This window comes from Tamandua tetradactyla, chromosome 1 (assembly GCF_023851605.1).
Source record: "Tamandua tetradactyla isolate mTamTet1 chromosome 1, mTamTet1.pri, whole genome shotgun sequence".
NCBI classification, from domain to species: Eukaryota; Metazoa; Chordata; class Mammalia; order Pilosa; family Myrmecophagidae; genus Tamandua; species Tamandua tetradactyla.
Genome location: NC_135327.1, coordinates 192372145 through 192395929, shown reverse-complemented (window position 1 = coordinate 192395929; position 23785 = coordinate 192372145). Strand labels below are relative to the sequence as shown.

The 23785-nt window shown below is 40.0% G+C and overlaps 1 protein-coding gene across 1 annotated transcript in view; it reads right to left on the bottom strand.

The window, feature by feature from the left end:
• CNTNAP2 (contactin associated protein 2) overlaps positions 1 to 23785 on the bottom strand; it is a 1376829-nt gene that overhangs the window by 116912 nt on the left and 1236132 nt on the right. The window contains exon 19 of the mRNA XM_077159101.1: positions 5156 to 5249. Coding sequence (XP_077015216.1) covers positions 5156 to 5249 — 94 coding nt within the window. The remainder of the gene's footprint in view (positions 1 to 5155; positions 5250 to 23785) is intronic.

Here is a 23785-nt window from a genome sequence, read left to right as displayed (position 1 = left end):
TTAGGAAGTCATTTTTCATAACAAACTAAAATCCTCCTTTTCATAGCTCCTACATCCTTCCCCTCCCTTCCCCCTCCCTTTCTTGTCTAAGTGCAGGCCTCTAGGTTTATTTCTATTCTATTATATATTTTGTTATCACCCAGCATAGTAATCTAAAACCATCATTTTCAGCTTTGTATCCTTTGCAAACTTAATAAGTGTGCTGTTTGTGTCTCTGTGCAAGGCATTGATTGTAATGTTGAAAAAGGCATGCACAAACAGAGGTCCCCGCTTCAGCCTTCAAATTATGCCTCTTTTCTTTTACTTTTAGATTTTTTTGAGGGACTATTCAATCTCCTGGTGAAAAGCAGATACATAACGTCTGTGGAATCTCTCAGCTAATAAGTGATAAAAAATGCACATAACTAGATCTGGTGCAGTTTCTACTTTGTGAACCTTGGCTGGTCGCTAGTGATTCTGACTTCCTTCTCGAAGGACTCAGAAGTTATAGAAGAGCCTGTTCTAAAATTTCATTGTTGGGTGACAGTGAGCACACTTTTATTTCTAGAATATTTTTTCTCTTTTACCCTTGATAAAGATCACACTTACCCTTGGTTAGGTTACTTTCTTCCATCCTTTTTTTTTTTGCATCTTTTTTCAAACAGTGCTTATCAAAGAGTTCCTGCAGAGGCACAGCATTTATTTAACCCACTTCCTTTTCCTTCTTTCATGGGAGCTGGTTCTGACTAGGAGCTGGCACAGTGAAGCAATAACTTGGGGGTGTCAATCTTTTGGGGATTCCAAAATCTCACTGGAGTACATGGGAAAGCGGTTGCAAGTTCAATTGTTATCACAAACGAATACTTATACAGCTGATGAAATGCAAATTGGTTTCTCTCACTGACGTATGTCCAGCTTCCAAAGGGAAATTTTAAAACACTCTTCACCAATCCTGCACCTACTAAATGTTCAGCTATTTAAGGAATATTGCCTTGAAGGGGTGGTTAACGATTTAGGCAGTCATTTGCTGTTTTCTGGCCCTCACTGTGGCTCCTTTGATTGTATTAACAGAACTTTATCTACAGAATATCAGATCTCTTCTGAATTTGTTTGTTAAGCTGCCAGAACACAATGACCAGAAATGGAATGGCTTTTAAAAAGGGAATTTAATAACTTAAAAGTTTACAGTTCTAAGGTCATAAATATGTCCTAACTAAGACATCCAGAGAAAGACACCTTGGCTCGAGGAAGGGTGCTCTGGGAAAGCACGTGGCTGGTATCTGCCGGTCTTTGTTCCCGGTTCTGTTGCTTCCAGTTTCTGATGCCAGTGGTTTCCTCTCTAAGCATCTATGGGCCTTCCCTTAACTGTTCCGGGACAAAACTCTAGGTTTCATCTCTTAGCTTAGCATCTGCTGGGGCCGGAGATTTCCTCTCTTCTGGTTCTGGCTATTTCTGTGAGTCCTCGCTTAGCACCCGGGCTATTTCTGTCTCGATCTCCAAACGTCTACATTGGCTCTGTCAACTCTGTTCTCAAAGCATCGGCTTCTGTGTTAGCTCGGAGCTCTCCCCCAAATGTTTCCTCTTTCAAAGGACTCCAGCAAACTAATCAAGAACCTCCTGGAATGGGTGGAGTCAGGTCTCACTCTAATCGAAAGGGAACATCCACAATTGGGCACGTTACATCTCTGTGGAGATAGCCTAATTAAAAGTCTACACTCTATAGTGTTGAATTGGGATAAATAAAAAAGAAGCCACTGCCCCCACAAGATAGGATCAAGACTAAAAGAGCTCTTTCCTTGGGTATATGTAGATTCAAACCAGCACGTCTTCCATGCTTCTTCATCCTCATGAAAGATGCAGGTGTTATCAGGAAGCATCATGTAGGTCTTGGTGTCACACATTATTTGTTTCAAATCCCAGCTCTACTATTCACTCGGCTGAGAGACTTTAAGCCAGGTTCTCAACTTGGATTGCTCCCCCTTTCCCAGGGGATACTTGGCAATGTCTGGAGACTTATGCTTGTCACAAGTGCCTCTGGCATCTTGTGATTAGAGGCCAGGGATGCCGCTGAACATCTTATAATGTGCAGGACAGCCCCCCCCCCCCCCCAAAATATGCAGTCCAAATGTTAATAATGCTACTGTTGAGAAACTGCTTTGAGCAAACAGCCTTTCTGAGTCTTGGTTCCCTCTTCTTTGCAATGAGGGCAATGGCAGTGTGGGGTGCTGTTGTGAGGATCACAGACAGTAATATATTGAAAGTACACAACACAATGACTGCCCATAGACAACATTCAAAGACTGGTAATTGTTTTCACTATTTGTATACCACACATTGTGTTGGATACTTCTAAAGATGTTATTAGCTTAACATTAGAAGAGTGGTCGATTCAATCCACAAATATTTATTGACAGCATTCTGTAGGTAAGCATTATTCTAGCTGTTGCAAATAGATTAGGTTTTAAATAAAAAACAGAAACTCCACCTTCATGGAGCTAACAACTTGCAGGTATTTATTTTACCCATTTCACAGCTGACATAACCTAGGCTCTGAGAGGTAAAAGGAGACTGCCCAAGATTTCAATATTAATGAATGAGAGAGCCTAGATTCAAACCTAACTAGCTCTGCCTGATTTCAAAGTCTACATTTTTTCCATTCAATCATTATCAGATACCTGCTTTTAGAAAAATCAGAGTCAACCTCTGCTAGAAGTCAGTGCCATGAGGACACGTACCAGAAGTCCTAACCTACTGTCATGTACATGATGTGATCTCCATTGCAGGATCGTGGATTGGCTTACAGGTATTTATTTGTTCTTTATGTAACTCATCACTATACTCATGGTTAATTTATGCATATACCCAATTTTTCTTTTGGTGTACAGGAAATTCAGGATGTGACACTCACACTTCTGAGGTTTAGGTTACTCTTTTAGCCTGATACAGATTTAAAGCACAATGAATCCTGAGCTGTAGAGAATGTTGTCTTTACCTTTATTTGTTCATGACCTTGAAATACCCCGCCATATTGTATTTTGTAATTTTGCTGAGGAGTGAATTTGATCATATGACCTGAAATACAGATGAACTAGAAAGTGCTACTTAGAGTGAGGGAAACTAGCAGTTATCAAATATTACCATCAAAACTTGACTGTGAGTTTCATAAAGTGAAAAAGTTCATTGTTTCAGGCATGTTCATAGCTGATATTACTTTAAGAATAATAGCATTATTGTATAGTTTTTTGATGGGATTATTATGGCCCTGAAAGAATACTTAAATTTTTCAATTGCCTTTGACTAAATTGTAGGATTGCATATGGCAATACATGGGCACTCACCAATGTCTCAGGATATATGTCTTAGGAATGTCAAGGCTGTACTTCACCAAAGAGTCATTTCTTGTTGCCAATTAATGGCTCATTTGATTTTCTGCTGCAGGTCTTCTTGTGGACCTTGACATGGGCAGGCACTGGGAACCGAACCCGGGTCTCCAGCATGGCAGGTGAGAATGCTACCTGCTGAGCCACTGCCATACCGCCCTGGACCTTGACTCTTAATGGCAAGTTCTTCTTGTCTACCTAAGACTGTGGACTCAGAGAGACATAGCTGCAAAACTCCTCTTTACCACATAGTAGCTGAGTAACTGTCATCAAATTTAACCTCCCTCAGCTTCAGTTTCCTTATGTGTAAAATGAGCATAATAATTGTGGGTCCTGCTTCATTGGATTGACATGATATTTCATTGATTCTACACATGTAAAATGTTTAGCACAATGCCTAAAATACAGTTGGTGGTCAATAAATGTAAGCCCTTATTCTTTTCCCACTTCTACCCAGTGACTGAGTGAGTGCTACTCCCTTAGGTGGTACTTAAGGATGTCATCTTTTCCTCTGAGGTCTTAGGTACAATGCTACTTGCGTTATTGTCTTCTAGATTCTGTACCTACCAATGTGACTGGTATGTTCCTGGTTCTAAGTCCAGGCACACTTTTTTGCTCATGGCCACTTCTGGTGTCTGATATAGGCCTTATCTCTCAATTAGTCAATACCAGCACAAACTGCTGCTCAAATCTTCCTCTTATGTCTTTCTTTTTTTATTTCTAAGTTAACCATCAAAGGGAATACAGTATATAGTTAAGAAGACAGACTGAAGTTTCTGGATACCTGGGTTCAAGTCTTGCTTCTACAATTGATTAGCTTGAGAAAGTTATTTATTCTTTCTGTGTCTCAGTTTTCTCATCTATAAAATGGGTTAATAACCTTGTTTAACTCATAGAAGTGTTATGCAGATTAAATGAGTTAATGTATCTAAAGTGATTAACGTGGAGGTTGCCCTGTAATAAGTCCTATATTTTTATTTTCATTATAGGTTGGGTCTCCTGTTCCCCACTCCTGCCAATCCTCTCTCCATTTCCTTTCAAACAGCGCCTTAAAAAAATTAACATCATTCTGGTAACACAGGGTAACCTCCTCCCCAGTCTGCATATTACCCACTATCTTAATATTTTCATCTTGAGTTCCTAAGACATAATCCCATAGTAAAAGAAATTTCCACTGGCTCCACAATAAACACTGAAAAATATAATCTAGATATAATCTCCTATAGTGAGGAGAAGGGCAAGCGTGATTTCTAGGTTCACAATTAAATTTTGTGGAGATTTTGGTACAATTCTCTAATTCCTATTTGTCTTCTAAATTGCAAATAATATCAGGAGGATTTCTTGAGAGTGAGATATGGAGAGAGAATCATATTTATATGCTCAGACAAAGAAAAAATTAATTTAGATATTGGGAGTAGGGAGAGATTTTGATAAATTAATGGGCAAGATAGAAAGAAGCCTGGGGCAGATAACTGGCTTCACTTGTGCTCTAAGTACTGCTGGTTCCATTACCATCCTTGACTTAGAAGCTCCAACCACCAATCACAATGCTTTTCAAAGGTGGATTAGCAGCTTTAGGATGCATGACATGAGCAATTTACCAAAAAGATGATTTGATAAGGCCTCTCTTCTGCATTCCTGAGAAAAACAGCACAACTTTTTCTTGTATCAAGAAGCCATTCTTGACTGAACCCAAGGAAAGAATTTTACCTGGTAATTTTAAAATCCAAATTCATATCACCGAATGCAATGCTTACCCTTGACATATATGTACACCTAAAGAACAAAATTCTTACCTATAACTTTTCCTAGAAAGAGCGACTTGGGGGAATTGAAGAATGTGTCAGATGAACTTGGCAGATGGTAACTCACGGGGGGATAATGATCCAGCTGCAGGAGGAAAACAAGAGACACTTTTAGAATAATGTTATCCTGCTCTGGAGTAAAATCTTCCCTGGGGGGATGACATTGCTCTTTGAACCCTGGTTTCCGGACACCCTATTTCATCAACACTGACTCCAAAACATCAATTTGAGAAAATGAAGTCCATCTATATACCTTTGTTGGGGTTATCTGAAATAATTTTGAGCTTGGTCAGTGAAGAGCCCTTATGAGTTGTTCTCCAGTTTATGCACATTTTCTGTGGATGATTTACCTGCTGTATTAAGATCCTTTCTTGTTTGAATGGAATGAAGTCTGAGTGATCCAACAAGATAGAAAATGCTTAATCTATAGAAATTAATGTTTTTACATTTTCTTACTATCCTATTTCCTTCCCCTTTCAGTACTATCAGTTTACAGAGTAATGGTCTTCAGACCTTATGCGTAGGGGTGTGTGTGTGTGTGTGTGTGTGTGTTTGTGTGTTTTGAAATGCTGAGATTCAAGTAGGGTAAATATACATAGTTCTCTTGCTTATCAAAAGGAGAGTGCTTACTCCTTCCTTCCATTGGGCAGGGGAAATTAGAGCCTGGAGGATATAAAGGACACATTTGCTTTAGTCAGCTTATTCTTTTTGAAGTGGTGGTGGGTTGGAAGCAGAGGGAGAGGAAAATGGAGCTGGTGGAAAGAGCTTCCAGCTAATGGCTGTCAAAGTGATACACATTTCTAGTGACATTTCCTATCTACAAAGTACAAGTGGTGGAATCAAAGGACCTTTCTTGTCCTTTGTGTCCCTATGGGGCATCTTATATTGTTAGATGCCTTTTTACAATTGATACAGTCTATTATGTTTCCCCAACTGAGAGATCCTAGAGCTTTCTGGGTATGTATGCTTTTTTTGTATCCACTTGTGAAAAACCTCTTTTGCAACCATTCATTTTTCTGAAGTGAGTTTCATACTGCTAAGGTAAGCATTAGGGAAGGTTTGGGTCATAAGAAAACACTGCATCACTACCCAACATGTGGCATTTCCATGGGAACTGAGTCAACTGTGTAGAGGAAGGAGACGGGCACAAGCACTTGTTTAAAGCAGCAGTACAGACTCTAGAAACTAGAAATACTCCCGAGTCTTTACTAATAACAACCTGATTAAACAAAACCCATCAGAAGGAGAAAGATACAGTGGCAGGAAAAAGAGTGTAGGGAAGTGAGCTAATCTCACTCAACACATTAAGAGAGAACTGGCTACTTTGATGAATAACATTCATTGTTAATGACTATGATTGCATTTTAAAACTGCCAGCTGGAAACTTAAAGGTCATTGAATAGTCAGGGTTAATAGTTAAAGAGCCATCAAGTCTCAGGTACTTTTGAAAGTTTTTGAGCTGCAAAACTGGTACTGTAAGTTTTTGTCCAAGAGTGACTATCTGGTAATACTGTGACCAAAGTCCAAAAAAGATTTCTATTAGAGCAAATATTTGGCATTTTCAACTGAAATTTTGAAATTTTTCTATAATGTCAAATGTAGCATTAGCAAAATCCTTCTTCAGGCCAGAGAATCTTAACTATTTTAAGTCACATGAGGTGTCTTTGGAGCAAAGGCTACAATTGTTTCTGGGGCTAAATATTAGCTAGCTGCTTTGGCGCCATCTGGAGGCTGAACTGGGTAACTGCTGCTGTCCCTCCTCCATTTTATGATCTAAAAATGCCAACGCAAGATGCCAACATAACTAATAGCCATGGCCTTATAATGCCTCACAGTGATGCTCTGCCTCTAAAAAATTCTTTCAATTTAATTATTTTATTCAGGCATTAAAAATTATTTTATTAAGGCATTAAAAATGAATATGAACGGTAGATGTTTATAATAGAAAAATTTAATAGATTTGGAGGAAAAAAAACCCAGTGGTAATTAATATTATTTTTGTATATCCTTTTAAATTTTACCACAAATGGGATGGAGCCAAATACACATATTGTTTTGTATTCTTTTCTTTTCACTAAATGATGTATTGTGATCCTCTTTCTATGTCAGTAAATATCCAAACTAAATCATCATTTGTAACGGATGACTAGTATTGTATTGTATGGACTGTATAGTACACAAGCTTTTGAAATCAAATTTCTCTGTTTAGACTTTTAGAGTGAGCCTAATGCTTTACTATTTAAACAACATTGTAAAGATTATCCTTGCACATAAATTGTTACTCATTTATTTGATTATTTCCTTCAGATATAGTCCAAGAAATGGAATTTCTGGATGAGGGGGCATGTGCATTTGAACAATTCTGGAAAACCCTCTTGAATTGTCTCCAGAATGATCTTAGCAATTTTCATGGTCATCAACAATGAATGACGACACTGGCTTCCCATGTCCTCACTATTACTTCCCCTTATTAGTTCTTTTAGCTTTTATAAATATGGTACCTAAAACATATGATATCATTATTCTTTTAATGTGAATTTTTCTTTTTTCATGTATTAATTATAGTACAACTGAAGACATTTGGTCCTTTGCCAAATTTTATATAGGTCTCTTATCTTTCCTTTATGATTTGTAAAAGCTTTTTACAGATGAATATTTTAAACTTAATTAACTAGCATGTAATATATTGCAAATTTTGCCTTTAAATTTTACTTTCAGTGTCCCCTAACTTTTTTTTCTGGCATGGGCAGGCCCCGGGAATTGAACCTGGGTCTTCGGCATGGCAAGTGAGAATTCTGCCACTGAGTCACCATTGCACCACCCTTCCCTAACTTTTTATATGCAGAAAATTTACTTTTATGAAAAGAAATTTTTGAAATTTTTTAATTTCTATGTTCTGCTTTTGTGATGTGCTTAAAAAATTGATTTCAACCTCTAAATCTATAGAAACAGTTACTTCTCTTTTGAACATTTCATGATTTTATTTTTTATATTTCCATCTTAACTCAATGATTCTTCGAAGACATTTTAAAATTTTAGTCATTTTTCAATCACCACATTTATTCTATGTTTAGAAATGGTCCATTTCTTCTTGGAACTTACTTAGCCTTTAGTGTAGGAAAAAAGGGTTAAACAAATATGTAGTTACAAGTTGAGAAGTACTATAGAGTTAATAGGTTACAAGGTTAGAAGGTGGGAGCATATGGGGGGACTTACCTGCCGGCTTGACGAGGAAGGCTGGTTTCGGGGGGGGGGTACCTACTGGGTTGACAGGGAAGGCTGGTCTGAAGGGGAGCTATGTAAGGTGAGAACCACAGGGTCAGAAGGAATTGGTCATACGACAAGCTGGGGCCTGAGCATTCAGAGCAAGAGGGCAAGAGCAGCTGAGATCAAATTGGAAAGTTGAGTAGGGAGCAGATCAAGCAGGGCGGGGCCATGTGGAACTCTAGTGAGGAGGATGGAGTTTATTCTAATGGCAATAGGAACCCTTTAAAGGGTTTAAATGGGGAGTATTAATATCTGACACACTTTGAAATGATCACTGGCTGCTATATGCAGATTATAATGAAGAGAAACACATGTAAAGTGTGGAAAGACCAGTTAGGAGGCAATTGCAAAGACTGGGTAACTTGTAATAGGATCTGGAAGTGGGGATGGGAAGAGTAGGCATTTGTGGGCCAAACCATAAGACGTAATAACAAATGTGGAAGTGAAGGAGATGAAGGCATCAACAATACTATCGGTTTTCTGGTTTGAGCATCTGGTTTTGCATGAAAAAACATTCAATATTAGAATCGAATTTCGTCTTGGAAATTAAAAGAAGAGCTTGTTTTAAAAATACATAGCTGTAGCATAATGAAGAACTTGGCTGGTCTTTATCTTCAGTTCCTGGAAGGTAACTTCTAAATCTTTGGAATTTCGGTGGTAGGAGTGTCTTTGGCTCTTCATGGTGGGCTTCCCAGACCACACCTAATAGTTTCTTTTGACCAAAACTGTTCTTCTTTATCTTGACCAGGCTGGAAACTCTACTCCCGATGTGCCCTCCCCATCCCCTCCCCTGTCCTGACTATCTTGAAAATCATCTTGCAGCTGTGGAATTGCAGGAAAAAAAGATGACTAGACTGCAGGGACAAAAGAGGAAAAAATTCAATTTCAGACCCTAACTATTGTAAATATCAAAATCACCTCACATCTCCTCTTGCCTTCCCCCTCTCACCTGGGCTACCTGGGTGCTCAGAGACTAACTGGGTAGTTCCTTATCTCCCTCCTGCTCTATCCTGGCCCTTACAGACTGCAGGTGGCCTAATTCCCAAGTTCAGAATGCAACCTCAGCAAATTACTCACCCTCCCCAGCGGGCAGTCCCCCTTATTATCTTCCAGGACTTTTGTTCCAACCCACTCCCAGCCTAGAAAAAGCTTGCTGTTCTTTGATTAAGTGAAGTTGAGTTCTCTTCTCTCTCCCCTGCAACAGCAGCCCCTAAATAAAGCCATCCTTGTCTGTTTAACATTGGTACTGCTGTTTTCTTTGACAATATACTCTGGAGATGATGGTGGGACAGCCGCACCTGTTGTCTTAGGGTAGGGGATGGTGGCACCAGAGAGACCAACCATGTCATTAGGAGGTTGGGCTTTGAGCTGTCGTGCCAGCTGGGTCTCCCCGACCTCTGGGATTGAACTCAGCTAGGTGGACAGTGCCAGCTTCCAGGTCCTCTCCATGTGACGTCAAAACATGTCACTCAATCCTGCAAAGAGGTATATCTTATCAATCATGGAAGCTCCTCCCAGCTTCGAGTGTCCTGAGTTTGGACAGGTTTCATTACATAGAAATGATTGGTGGGCTCAGTGCCGTCATGGTTGGATTCTGTCTCCAGCCCCTCTCCCCTTCCAGTGTGCTGGGGAGGTCAGGAGACATGACCTTATGCCTTGGATTTCATTCTTAAGATGATCCTGGACATTTCAAATAAGGTGTTCTTTACCATGTTATGGAAGCAGGAGACTGGAGTGATGGAGGAAGGGCCTGTAAGCTCAGGAACCAGAGCAGCGGACAGAAACTGAAAAAGGCACAGAAACAGACTCTTCCCCCCGCCTAACCAACACATTGACTTTGACCAGTGATACTGATTTGGACCTCTGACCTCCAGAACTATAAAATAATAATTTGTATTATTTTAACTCCCCAAGTATATGGTAATTTATCACTCTTTTTAATACAAGAGGTTTTTAAAAAGAGCCCATACAATAAAAAAAAGAAAAAGAAAAGAAAATGACCACATATCTCCTTTCGCAGGTAACTTTGCCAATATTGCTACTTCTCCATTGACACCTCTAGTCTCGCTCTGTTCCTCTGGCCTGCTAGATAAAAATTAAGATACCCAGTTACTGAATTGCCTCTGCTTTCTGACAGCACCCAATGCAGAAGAGACCCCTGCCTCCTTGAACCCTCCCCAACATAAGCCTAATTTCTAAAATAAGCTCTTCCTGACACACCTTGTCATTTTCCATGGTCTGAAGGTCCCTTTTTGTCAATTATAACTTTATGCCTCTCAGCTCCAAATGCACCTTCAGTACATGTGCTGTGATAAACAATCGACTTTCTTCCTCTTTTTTTTTGCAATTGATTTTCTTTAAGCATTTATCTTTAAAAGGGAGTACGATTTTGAGCTTTCTCAGTAGAGGGCATTTCGAAGGACATCACAGGAGGAAGAGGCTTCATGGAATTTCCAAAGCAGGTTTGGGGCAGTGCGGGGCACGGAGGGAGGGGTCTGCCTAGGGTGTGAGGACATCCAGTGGTGTCTGCTCAAGCCACAGGCCCCAAACACGATCCCTCTCTGGCAATGCAGCTTTAGCCTGACCATAGCTATTTCTACGTGGAAACCAGAGTCCCTGTGCAGCTTCCATGTGGCCCACATGCTCTGAAGGGCTTCGCCACACACACCACCAGATGCTACTCTCCCGTTCCCTGTCTGCATTCTGGAAAGTTCTCAATTGCCTGCCCAGCAATTCCAGACCAGCTCCAGCCTGGCTGAACCAGAGAACTTCTCTGCTATCTGGTGGTCCAACGATACCTTCTCCAAGGAGGTCTGACCCTTCCAAGTTTTTCCTTCCTCGGCTACTTTCCATCAACTCTAGGATGTCATATAGAGTTTCCTTATATTTTATAGTTCTTTTATCATAAAACATCCCATGTTTAACCCACCGTGTGGTTTCTATCACCCAGTTGGACCCAGACTACTCCATCCTTATTGCAGCAAGTGATAAACCTAGTGTTGTTTGACTGTAGATGTTGTCCTGGAGGTCTTTGAGGATGGGAATCAACACAGTAAAAAGGGAGAGGCATGTATTAAGAAATCACTATGTTAATCTCCATTTGATTTAGGAGTTAGCCAAGGACTGTGAGTCTTGCTTTCCTTTCAAGGGTCACTAAAATGTCTCCTAGATTTCTGGTGTGAGATAGGAGGCATGGTCTAGGGGAGTGAATCAGTTTGGGAGGCAGGTCCTGTCTCTGCCCCTGTGGCTTGTTAAAATAGCAAGCCATCCTTGTTAAGGTTCTGTGCTAGGCTTTTTTTTTACATGGGCAGGCACCGGGAAACGAACCCTCGGGCATGGCAGGCAAGCACTCTTACCTGCTGAGCCACCGTGGCCCGCCCTCTGTGCTAGGCTTTTCATAGATATTAAACATGTATTAACTTCACTTCTTTGATTTCATAAAAAGTGTCCAAAGTCACAAAGAGAGTAAGTGGCAGAATTGGTGTTCTGTTACATCTGACTGCAAAGACGAAATTGTAAACTGAAAGGTACAGTTCCCTGAGATAGCCCAGCTATCTTAACTAGGGAAAGGAGAGGATCAGTTTTTATTTTAAATATTTACACTTCCAGTAAATCAGATACAGCAAGAAAAGCTCAACCTGAAAAGCCTAAGGAAATGTCACATTATATAATTTCACTCATATTACCAGGTGGTTGCCTCTTTTCAAATGAACCCTAGTGCATTTGCCATGGTTAAGGGTAATAATTTCAAGGTAATTTCTTTGGGGTCCAAGTGAGCTATTTTGCTGTACATTTAGCTGGTAGTTATTTCACTGGCAGTTAAGAGGCTCTATGAGATTGTGTAATAGAGGCTCATTAAAATTAAAGACTGTGACTCCATGTGCCCCAGGACAGCCTTAAGGGAACACTAATTTGTTCAACATTTACCATTAAGTCATTAAAAACATACTGATTCAGGCAGGGCCTCATGTCTTACACACTGAGTTTAGAGCTTTAATGTCCTATCAGGTATTATTTTGCAATTTCAGTTCATTTCCATTCTTAAGTCACAGTTTGCACTGGCAGGGTTTGAAGGGATTTCATCAGCCTGTTTATATTTGGGGGATGAAATAGAGAAGCTCAAGATGGAACAAAGAAGAAAGAAATGAATGTTGTCGATTATTTCTGACCAAATGCAGAGGCTGGAGCCCCATCTCTTGGAATGGAGGAACACAGGGCCAAGTTGGGCATTGCCTTAGCTGGGAGGGGGTAGTTTTTTGGGTTTTAGCCAAGGCCCCGAGATTTCTTGTCCCCTTAACTTACACCTAATTTTAGGTGATACTTGGAATTGGCTCAGAGATATTCAATTTATAGAATACCATCCTGATGAATGTTTAAAGGCTACACCTGAGCACAGGCCAGTGTAATGTGGTAGTAGGTATGAAAAGTAATTATCAGCTAATTTCATACCTCTTCTCTCTCTCCCAATTCCTCTCAAATTGGAAAATCCTACAGATTTCAAAAGAAGACATAGTTTAAAGAGCAGAGACCATATCTTTCTCTCACATTTGAATCTCCTTTTGATTTGGGAGTTAGTAGATGGGGGGGGGGCAGGGTAGGAGGACCATACACTATTGATAACTGGAAAGGGCAGGAATCAACTCAACCCAGTATCAAGATAGACTCATCTACATGCTTTCCACACTTTCTTGGGTCCAGAAACACTTTGCTCCCATCAATGGAGGGGACACAAAATAAAATTAGGTGAGAGTCAGAGATAAAAAGTAGAGTTAATTGTAAATCTGCCACCAGACGGACTGTCCCTCTTCCTCCTTTGGCTCGACTGTAACTCTGAGGACAAGGACTCTATCCTATTCACTTCTCCTTGCCAAGGAACTTGCACAGTGCCTGATACAACATATGCTTGTTAAACAAACATTGATCAGTGGGAAGTATACCTGATATAAGAGACCAGGGGATAACATCTCAGCTCTAAACTTCTGGGTATTTCTTTTTCTGCAGATTATCTAGTCAATCTACCTGTCAATTTAGGATGCACGTTAAATGGTGCACATTAAATATTTACTAAATAGACCAAAATTGGCAGCTGTATATCTGTGTATGTTTAAGGTATGGGAATGGTAGCTTTTATTTCTATTATAACTTCTGTTCTTAGCACTATGCATGACTAAATTGGCTGAAGCCACCATAGAATTCTATGGCCATAGGTTTACATGAGTAAACTTGACTTCATCCTTGTTAGGTTAGTCTACTGCTGAACCTCTATGCACTAGAACACTCCCCATTACTTTGGGAGCCTTGAGTTGAGCATAACCCATGGCTGAGAACCATGAGCACATCATTGTGGGGACTACCACGCCAGCTTCTTCTCAATCTATACTGTCAGGCCATATGACTATCTTTCCAATTCTTAGAACAATCATGGTTGCTGATGGTAGGCTGCCATCTGGAAAGATGATGGTTAGAGGTCACATTGCTTTCTACTTTAATTTGTTTGGGGCCTAAACTCCTCATATACACTGCTGACAATAAAGATACTTTAGGAGAGAAAGAGGCCAAGAAACACTCTCCCCTATAACAGAACCATGGAATAAATGAGAAATGGCCAGGCTTTTATAATTGAGATAGTGATGAATGTGTTGCCTTCTTCAGAGAGATGAGGAAGGACTGTGAGTCTTGCTTTCCTTTCAAGGGTCACTAAAATGTCTCCTAGATTTCTGGTGTGAGATAGGAGGCATGGTCTGGGGGAGTGAATCAGTCTGGGAGGCAGGTTCTGTCTCTGCCCCTGTGGCTTGTTAAAATAGCAAGCCATCCTTGTTGAGTTAGTGTACTGCTGAACCTGTGTGCACTAGAACACTCCCCATTACTTTGGGAGTGTTGAGCATACTTGAGTTGAGCATAGCCTGTGGCTGAGAACCATGAGCCCATCGTTGTGGGGACTACCATGCCAGCTTCTTCTCAATCTATACTGCAGGCCATGTGGCTATCTTTCCAATTCTTAGAACAATCATGGTTGCTGATGATTAACAAGCTGCAAAGCCTCCTGAGCTTCAGTCCCCCTGTTTCTAAAATGAGGAGGTTGAATCAGATAATGCTCCAGGTTTCTTTGATTGAAAATGTCTTGATACTATAGAGCTGAAGAGTATTATTTGCCCCAGATCCTCAGGTTTGAGAAGCTCTTCTATGCCAAAACACAGGTTGAGGGTATTGCTTTGTAAAGCATTCCTTTAGGTCAGTATTCCACCTTGGTCGATCCTGGTGATGGACGGAGGGTGGGAAGAAGGGTCACCTTCCCTATAAGGTAATGCTTAGTTATCTCACTTTCAATTTCAGGTCTCAGCCTGTTAAAACAATTGCAGCCTTTGCCATACGCATTTGAACATCTCAGCAAATTTGACTCCCAACATTCAGCCTTGAAAAAGTGCTTATGTAGAGGTCAGTTTCAGTCAGGGGCTTTCAAACAAGGAGGGGTCTTAGTGATATCTAGTTTACTGCCTTCTTTTCACAAATGTAGAAGGAGCTGAGCCCCAGAGAAAGTTAATGATCTTTCCATGTCTGGAGACTAGATGTGATAGTATCGGCCATGCAACAATAATAAAATCACAAGGAATGTTCTTTTCCAGAAATGCTTTATGCTTGAGAAACAAAGGATTTAAGAGACATCTTTCTTGGCTATAAATATACATTATTTCTCTTTCAGATATGTCAGGAGGTTTCATTATGGCTTGATGAGCGATTTGAAAATGAGAGGTATTGCGAGTACTTATTACTTATTGTCATTATGTCATCATTATTATGGTAATGTAATCAGTAAAATATATCTGCCTCTTAAAGTCTGGTGCAATTGAAATCTTGTGGTATTGATGTTATTAAAAGAATTAGTGAACCTATTAGGTGATTTATGTTTTGTATCAAAAATTTCTCAAAATAATAAAAAAAAAATTAGCCTTCAAACGTAGATCTATTTTCTTTAGTCTAATACTCCACCTACTGGAAAAACACTGAATATTATTTAAAGCATCAGATTTTAAAAAAAAAAGAAAGAAAACTGATTTTGTATCAATAAATCTGTATATATTTATAAACATTCCATGAATGAGAACTACTCATTGCACAGCTGATAAAGTCCTTCTTTAAAAACCTTAATTTCAATGGCATTTACAGCATGAATAGTCCAAACACTAGAAAGATTTTTCAAAATATCCGGTCAGAAAAAATGTAGGTTATATGTATTTGACTTGCTATGGGAATTCAGAAGATGATTATAAAGGATTAAAAATAGAAGTCGGAACCAATACCTAGTAATTATACTTCAAATTACCTTCTTAGAATTTTGGCATGAGAATAGGTCATGCTTTTCATATATGTTTATATTTAAAATCACTTTTAAGAACATTAAGACCATCAGCTTTAATCATTTTGACAATTTACATAATGAGCATCAATTAATTCATCTTATATAACATATTTTCCTTAAGCGCTTAGGGAAAAACACAACATTTTGACAAATTGTAAAACGACTTACCAGGAGTAAGGAAAAACAAACAAATGGATAGAAAAATGGAAGAAGAAAACAAAGAACAGAAATAAAAAATAAAATTGGGGGTGAACATTAAAAAATACAACGTTGCTAACACTGCATAATGCTAAGGCTAATTTTTTTTATTAATTAGATGAAAAGAACAAAGAAATAGGAACAAGAACAATTGTGAGAAAGTGTAGACATGACAAATACGATTGTGTTCCTTTTTTTTTTTGGTCTTGATTAGCCCCTGTAATCTTGATTTGTCAAGGATGTGTTCTCAGGGCTGTTTCAATTTGATTCCTAGTGGATACCTGGGTGAGTTGTGTAGGGGAAGTTTTAATAGAGCCATTAATAAAAATGATGTATTGGGAAATGTCCAGGGCATCTACAGAAAGGGAAACTTCTAGTGTGGTGAGTGTGAGTACTGAGGAGGTTACCCTGTGTATCTACTGAGGTTGGGACTGCTCATTGGAGGAGGTGGTTATTCAGATTGTCAAGTTCTTAACACGGGCCCTCGCTGTGACTGTATGTAGATACAAGGTCTTTATGTGAAGATGTGCCATTCCCAAAAGTATGCAGCTAGTTAAATCTCAGGAAGTGAGCAGATGCCCACATTAGCTGGGGACATCTTGCCTCTGTGGCCTCCTGAGATGGTTATACTAGCCCAGCAACATGCTTTCCTGCAGGCAGCCCGAGACCCATGTGAGTGGTCATCACAGGGCAACCTGATTGCCGAGGGGGATTGGTCCCTGCGGGAGAAGGAAGACCTCGGCACCAGAAACAAGCCACCCCTCTGATCATATCTCCCCCTAGCTGGTAGTTTTTTTTTTACGTGGGCAGGCACCAGAAATCGAACTTGGGTCTCCGGCATGGCAGGCGAGAATTCTGCCTGCTGAGCCACTGCGGCCCACGCTAGCTGGTAGTTTTTCAATTAACCACCTGACTCCTAAGTAATACCAGGACTTTCATACGCTTTTCACTCCAGTTACCTTGTGAATTGGGACTGGAGTTATGGTAAAGATGTATATACGAATATGTTACCAGCAGGTTTCAAGGTACTTGGACTCTTGTTCAAAAAATAAGATTTAGAAAATAGTGAAGGAATAATATTATCAAAAATACATGAAAACTGAATACAAAATATTACAACCAATTCTAAAATGTATGATGGAAGATAACTTGGTTTAGTACCTAGAGAGAAGACATTGAAGAGGGAATATATAAACCAGTTCTCAGAGATTACAAGCAATTTCTCTATAAGGAGTGAAGTGATTACCTCACTGGACCTTAGGATGTGCTTTGAGGAGAAATGGGGGATGACAATGGAAGGTAAAGAGAAGATAGATCACGGAAGACATTGAATGCCAGGGTGCAAAGTTTAGATTTGATCTGAAAATGGCTGGGATTCAGGTTTTTATTTTTCTTTGATCCTAATGTGGCATATCTTTCCCCATTCATTCACCCTCAACTTTTTTATTGTTATTGTTCTTTGTCACATAACTTGTATTTTTTTTTTTTTATAAGGAGGATAAATCCCATTAGGAGGAAGGGTTTTGTGTCTGCTGATCACCTGACTGTTTTGGATCTGCAAGTTTGGGCCCTGTTTGGGCAGTCAACTTGTTGTTGACTTTTCTACATAACAGCTGGGGAGACCTGTAGATGGGTGAGGAGGGTGGTGGGGAGTCAAGGGAAAGGAATCAGAGGTAAAGCAGAAAACCGAACACTGGCGTAAAAGGCTTGTGAGAAATATGAGAGAGAGATGGATAAAATTACTATTGAGGACACAAATTATCTAATAGGTGACATTAAGAGGTTAGTAGTTCAATATGCTACATACCACTCCCTGTGACATTGGAATCTTCAATAAAACTATTCAGTGACTACTTTAAGTGTTTGTACACCAAAGAGGCTGCTGGGTTCCATTTTGGGTGGATATGCTGTGGATCAGAGAGAAAGCATCCACAGGAGAAAGAGCCAAGAAAATAAAAGAGAACCCGGGAAATCTGCAGAGATACTGGAGAAAGTTTTAGACTTCCATCAGTGAGTAAAGGTTGGTAAACATCTTGATTCCAAAGGAATCTTTGCATCTTGATTGCAAAGATCCTAAAGGAATGGAGGATACCAGTTCACATCTGGTTTCTCTGGGATTCAACCATGTGGTAGGTATGTTTGGGGGCCAAGTGCCCCAGGATTTTTCTCCTTTAGCTACTGAAGATCCTCTTGAGAAAAAATTCATTTTAAGGATGAGAGAGTCTGGGTGCAAAAACTGAGTTCAAAGACATGGGGTAAGGTGACTCTGAGCCTGCAAGAAGGAGGAAACTGACATTTAATTTCCAAATTGGTTCTTCTTGGGTGGCTCAGAGGCAGAAGAGTGGCTCAGAGGCAGAATTCTTGCCTGCCATGCTGGAGACCTGGGTTCGTTTCCTGGTGCCTGCCCATGTAGAAAAAAAAAAAAAAGGATCTATTCAATCACAGGGGCTTATTAGCTTACCTGTTATAACTGGAACACCATTTATGTTCGTGTGGGAGGTTTGGTGGGGGTGAGATGGTACTGCAGAGGAAGAACACGGCAAATGGTCTGGAAGGGAAGTTACCTTGATTACCTGGATCACAAGAGGAAGAGAACATGCATCCTACCTGTGCCCTGCAGGCCTCTATGTTGGGACCTGGTGCAGATGGATGGAACTGTAGTAATACAATACAGTTGGGACCTCTGCAGAATGGATAAAGGAAGAACACCCATCCAAGCCAGGTAAATGGTGATGCCCGCTGGCATTTGGGCAGAAAATGTATCTGAATCTCAGAAGGGACCACCAATTCCTGGAGTTATTACTTAGAAACGAACATATCTAGGGGTTGAGAACCTGTTAGAGTCACCATTGTCACTCTGTGCCAAGGGAAAGCTATGTAGATGAGTGGTTATGGCCAATTAAGATGGGGAGGACAGTGTCAGCAGAAGTATTCATGTAAGCAGGGATCTGTTTACCCACTCCTACACCCCACCCAGAAGAGACACTTAGGAAAGAGGGAGAGAAGTTTTTCTTAAAAAAAAAGTATGTAGGAGCAGCTTCTATGAGGTTAGGCCCATAGATTTACCTGGAGATATGGAGAAAGAGTGGGGGAGAGAAATTGGAATTTAACAGAGTAATGAATTTAACACTTGGTACCAGGATTTGAAAAATAAAACCATTTCCAATTTATATCTGAATGAATTGAGTATATTCACTAACCCTTTTAAAATCACACTGCTTATGATTTAAAAATGACCTTTTAGACACTTAATCCAAAAAATTAAAATTGAATTATTATTCTCTGTGTTCATCTAAAGTTACCAGGTATTAAAGAAATCCATTAGCATACTTGCTCCCTCGTCCTTGCTGCCTTATACCTCCGCAAATTAAAACTAGGAGTGTTTCTTTTGTTATCAGTCTGATCACCTTTCTAAAAAAAAAAAACTTTACAATTACCAGAAAGACCTAAACACATTGAGCCTTTGTTGTGTGTCTGTATAAAACAGGTAAAGAAACCTGTTCAATGGCTTGACAGGCTTGGAAGGTAAACTAATGATAGAAGTAGGATTAAAAAAAATAGATATGAATAGGTTAGAATCTGTGAATAAAACGAAGATGAGATTCAACAAAGTCCTCACAGGGCTGGGTTTAGTTTCAAAACTATCAAAATGTGTCAGTCAGAGCCTCAGGAAAGAGTCGGCTCACTCAAACATTGGTTAATTGAAGAGAGGTTAATGGAAGGACAGTCCACTGAGCTGAAGGTAGGGTTAAGGAAACCAAGAGGGGATGTGGAAACACCCAGGGACTAACCATGGTTGAAGCCACTACTATCTCTAGACCTAAAAGGGTAAGGGGGTGGGGAACTGCAAAAGGAACGCCATGACAACTGGGTCATGAAAAGGGGCTGCCAGGAGATGTGGCTGTAGGTAGGGGGTCAGAGCCACTGCCAAACAGAAAGGAAGCAGGGCAGTGGTGGGGACAATGTAGACCCTGATTTGTCTTACATTTCACCCTCCATTTCCCTGCCAGTGCCTCACTTAAGCCAGAGGTAAGGAAGCCCAAAGAGGTCAGCCCTTTGGGCCAGAAAAAGGTGAGAATGAATGGAGAGAGGCCAATAGAGAATAACCTGCCCTCACTGGATGGGAGAAAATTTGCTTGAGAGCATATCTTGTGAAAGAAATCTGGAGGAACACTATGGGTTTAATTATTCCTTCATTAAATCTTTATTAAATGCCCACTCTGTGCTTTGTACTATTCTAGGTACTTGGCATCCATCAGCAAACAAAACAACAAAAATCCTTGTCCTCATGTGGTTTCCTTTCTAGTACAGGGAGAGACAGAAGAAAAATCAGTGATATAATATGGTAGAAGATGATAAATGCTGTGCTCTTCCCCTAACATTAGAGCAAAAAAAAGGGATTTGGAGTGAAGAGGAGGATCAAAATGCAACCTTAAATAAGGTGGTACTGGATCCTGTTTATCAAGGGGAAATAGGACTGTTACTATACAAAGGAGATAAAGAAAAGTATGCTTAGAATTCAGGAAATCCTTTAGGTCATTTCCTAGTACTGCCATGCTCTGTGCTTAAAGTTTGTGAACTGCAAAGCCCAATGGCCTAAACGCTTCAGAAATGAAGGTTTGGGTCAACCTACCAGGAAAATAACCAGGATCAGCTGAAACGCTTGCTAAGGGTAAAGAAAATATGGACTGGGTGGTAAAAGAAGTTGGTTATAAATGCCAGCTATGACCACATGACAAGTTGCAGAAATGAAGACTGTAATGATTATGAGTATTTCTTCCTTGTTTTTTTTAATGAATATGTTTGTGCATATGCATAAAGCAAATATCTTTATTTTTTCCTCTCTCTTGTCCCCTTATATAACATAATTTGTTTTTACTTTATGTCACGGAATTTAAGCTACTGGATATCAAGTTTAAGACTGAATATAATCCAAGGGCTTGCATCCACCTTTGGGAAAAGGGTTACTGCATTTCCAGTTGTACACAGGGCAGCTGAATTACGTTAGGTGAACGTATGACTTCGTTATTGTCTCTATTCAGAGATTAAGTATGGTTTAAGGAGATGTGTGTGGGCGCCAACTTGACAAGGGGTGGACTGTCGTGTTAATCTGATGTGTCTTCTTGGCCTGATTATGGTGCCTAATTGCTTGGTCAAATAAGAACTGGCCTGATTGTTACTATGAGGGTATTTCATAGATTTAAATCACTAATCAGTCAACTGCATCTATGACTAATTACACCTGCAATTAACAAAGGAGATTGCTTCAACAGTGAGAGAAGGCTCATCCCATTAGTTGGAGACCTTAAAAGGGATGACTGAGAATTTCACAGTCAGAAAGGAGAATTTCTATTTCTACTTCAACCAGCCAGCTTCTCCTGGAGAATTTGTCACCGCTGAGTTCCCAGATCGCAGCCTGCCCTGTGGTATTTGGACTTGCCAATCCCTATGATCACATGAGCAAATTCCTACCATAAATCTCATAATATTTACATATACATATCCTGTTGGTTCTACTTTTTCTGGGAACTCTGGCTGAGACAGGTCAGGGTAGACTTACTGAGTAAAGGAGATTTTAGCAAAGACTTGAAGGATATGAGAAAAAGAGTTAAATCTGCAGATATCGGGGAAAGACCATTCCAGGCAAAGAGACTAACCAGGGAAAATTCCCCTAAGGTGGGAGACTGTCTGCCTTGGTAGAGAAACATAGAAGAAGTCTGTGTGACTAAATGCAATGAACAAGGGGAAGAGAGTATGAGATGGGGGTAGATAGAGAGTAGATGTGGTGGAAATTCATGTAGGGTCTTGCAGGCAATTATAAAGACTTTGGCTATTCCTCTGAGAGAAATGAAGACCATTAGAGGATTTTGAACAGAGGAGTGACAAGGTCTGACTTACATTTTAAAAGGGTCACTGAGGCTGATGTTTAGAGAATATTCTGTATGGTACAAAGAAGGAGGTACAGAGTCCAGTGAGGAGGCTCTTGCAGAGGAGATGTGATGGAGGCTTAGGCCAGTGCAGCAGCTGCGGAAGTGGTGAGAAGTGGTCAGAATTGGAATGATTTTAAGGTAGTGCCAATATGATTTCCTGGCAGATGTGATGTGAGGTGTGAGTGATATTCCAGTGACATTTCAAGGTTCTAAACCTGAGCTTAAAACTCAGTTGATGGTATAACCAAATGGAGAAGTCCAGTAGTCTGATGTATGAGTCCAGAGTTCAGTGAGAGAGTTGGGTTGAGAACATAATTTGGGAATTTTGGGCTTACAGATAAAATTTAAAACCATAATATTGGATGAGATCAGCAAGGGTGTGAATAAAAACACAAGAGAAAAGGATGTGCCAAAGAAAAAATCTATACCAGACAATGTGAAACAGGCAAGGAGGACTTTATTCAATACTATATAAAAGAGAGAAGAGAAAGACCAGAAGGCTACCACAATAAGGGAGAGAGAGAGAGAGGGCTTAACTTCCCCGAAGCAGAGGGCAGGAGAGTTTTTAAGGGCTGGAATGAGCTAATGGAAGAATACTAGGCAGGGAGTTCAAGCAATGGGGTGTGTCCATTATATGATCTTATCTCCTGAGTTTACTGTCAAGGTTAGTTGGAACGTGTTCTATCCAGATTCTGTAAGGGCTAAGGAGAGGGAGGTCAGGGGCCGAGAGACCGGGAGAAGTCTGCTAAAGTTTGGAAACACTATGGAGAAGTTAAGGCTGTCTTAGTCAGTTACACAGTGGGTGGAAGTCTCTTAACCTGTGCTGTTTGCTAGGATTACTGGGTTCAGGTGAAATTCAACACTGTCAGTCCAAAGTGAGCCTCGACGCATGCCAACTGAGACTTCCCAGCTGAGGCGAGGAAGAAGAACAGGCAAAGAAGACTGAGCAGAAGGGACCAATGAGGTAGGAGGAAAGCAGGAAGAGTGTGGTGTCCTGAAAGTCAAGTTCAGGATTAAATATCATATTTAAATATGTTATTAAATATTGCCTTTAAATCAAGTACTGTGAGAACTGAAAATTAAACATTGGATTTAGTAGTGAGAAGGTCACTGATGACCTTGATTAGAGTAGCCTGAGGGGAGTGGTGAGTAAAAGCCCAATTGGGAGCAGATAAAAGAGGAAATGGTGGAAGAAAATATTTGCAATATAAGCATCTGGTAAAGGAATTATAGTTAGAATCTCTAAAGAGCACTTACAGCTTAATAATAAGTAAGAAAACAACCCGATATAAAAAAGGCAAAAGGCTTAAACAGACACTTCACAAAAGAAGATATACCACTGGTAATAAGTGCATGACAGGATACTTAACATCACTAGGCAGCAGGGAAATGAAAACTAAAATCAAAATGAGATCACACTCCATACTCACTTGAATGTCTAAAATTAAAATGATTGACAATACCAAGTATTGGTTCGTACATGGAGAAACTTAACCCTCCTGCTCTGCTGGAGGGAATATAAATAGAAAACAATATGGCAGTTTCTTATAAGGTTAAACATACCCTTAAAACCTATCAGTTCCATTCCTAGATATGCACTCAAGAGAAATGAAAGACTTATGCCCATAACACACATACACACACACACACATTTTCATAACAGGTTTATCCATAATATACCCAAATTCGTAAGTCACCAAAAGGTAAATGAATAAACTGCAATATGTTCATAAACGTAATATTACTCATCAGTGAAAAGAAATGAACGACAGACACAGGCAGCAGCACCAAGGATGAATCTCAGAACCATTATGCAAAGGGAAAGAAGCCAGACATAAAAGACTACATACTCTGATTCCATTTAGATGA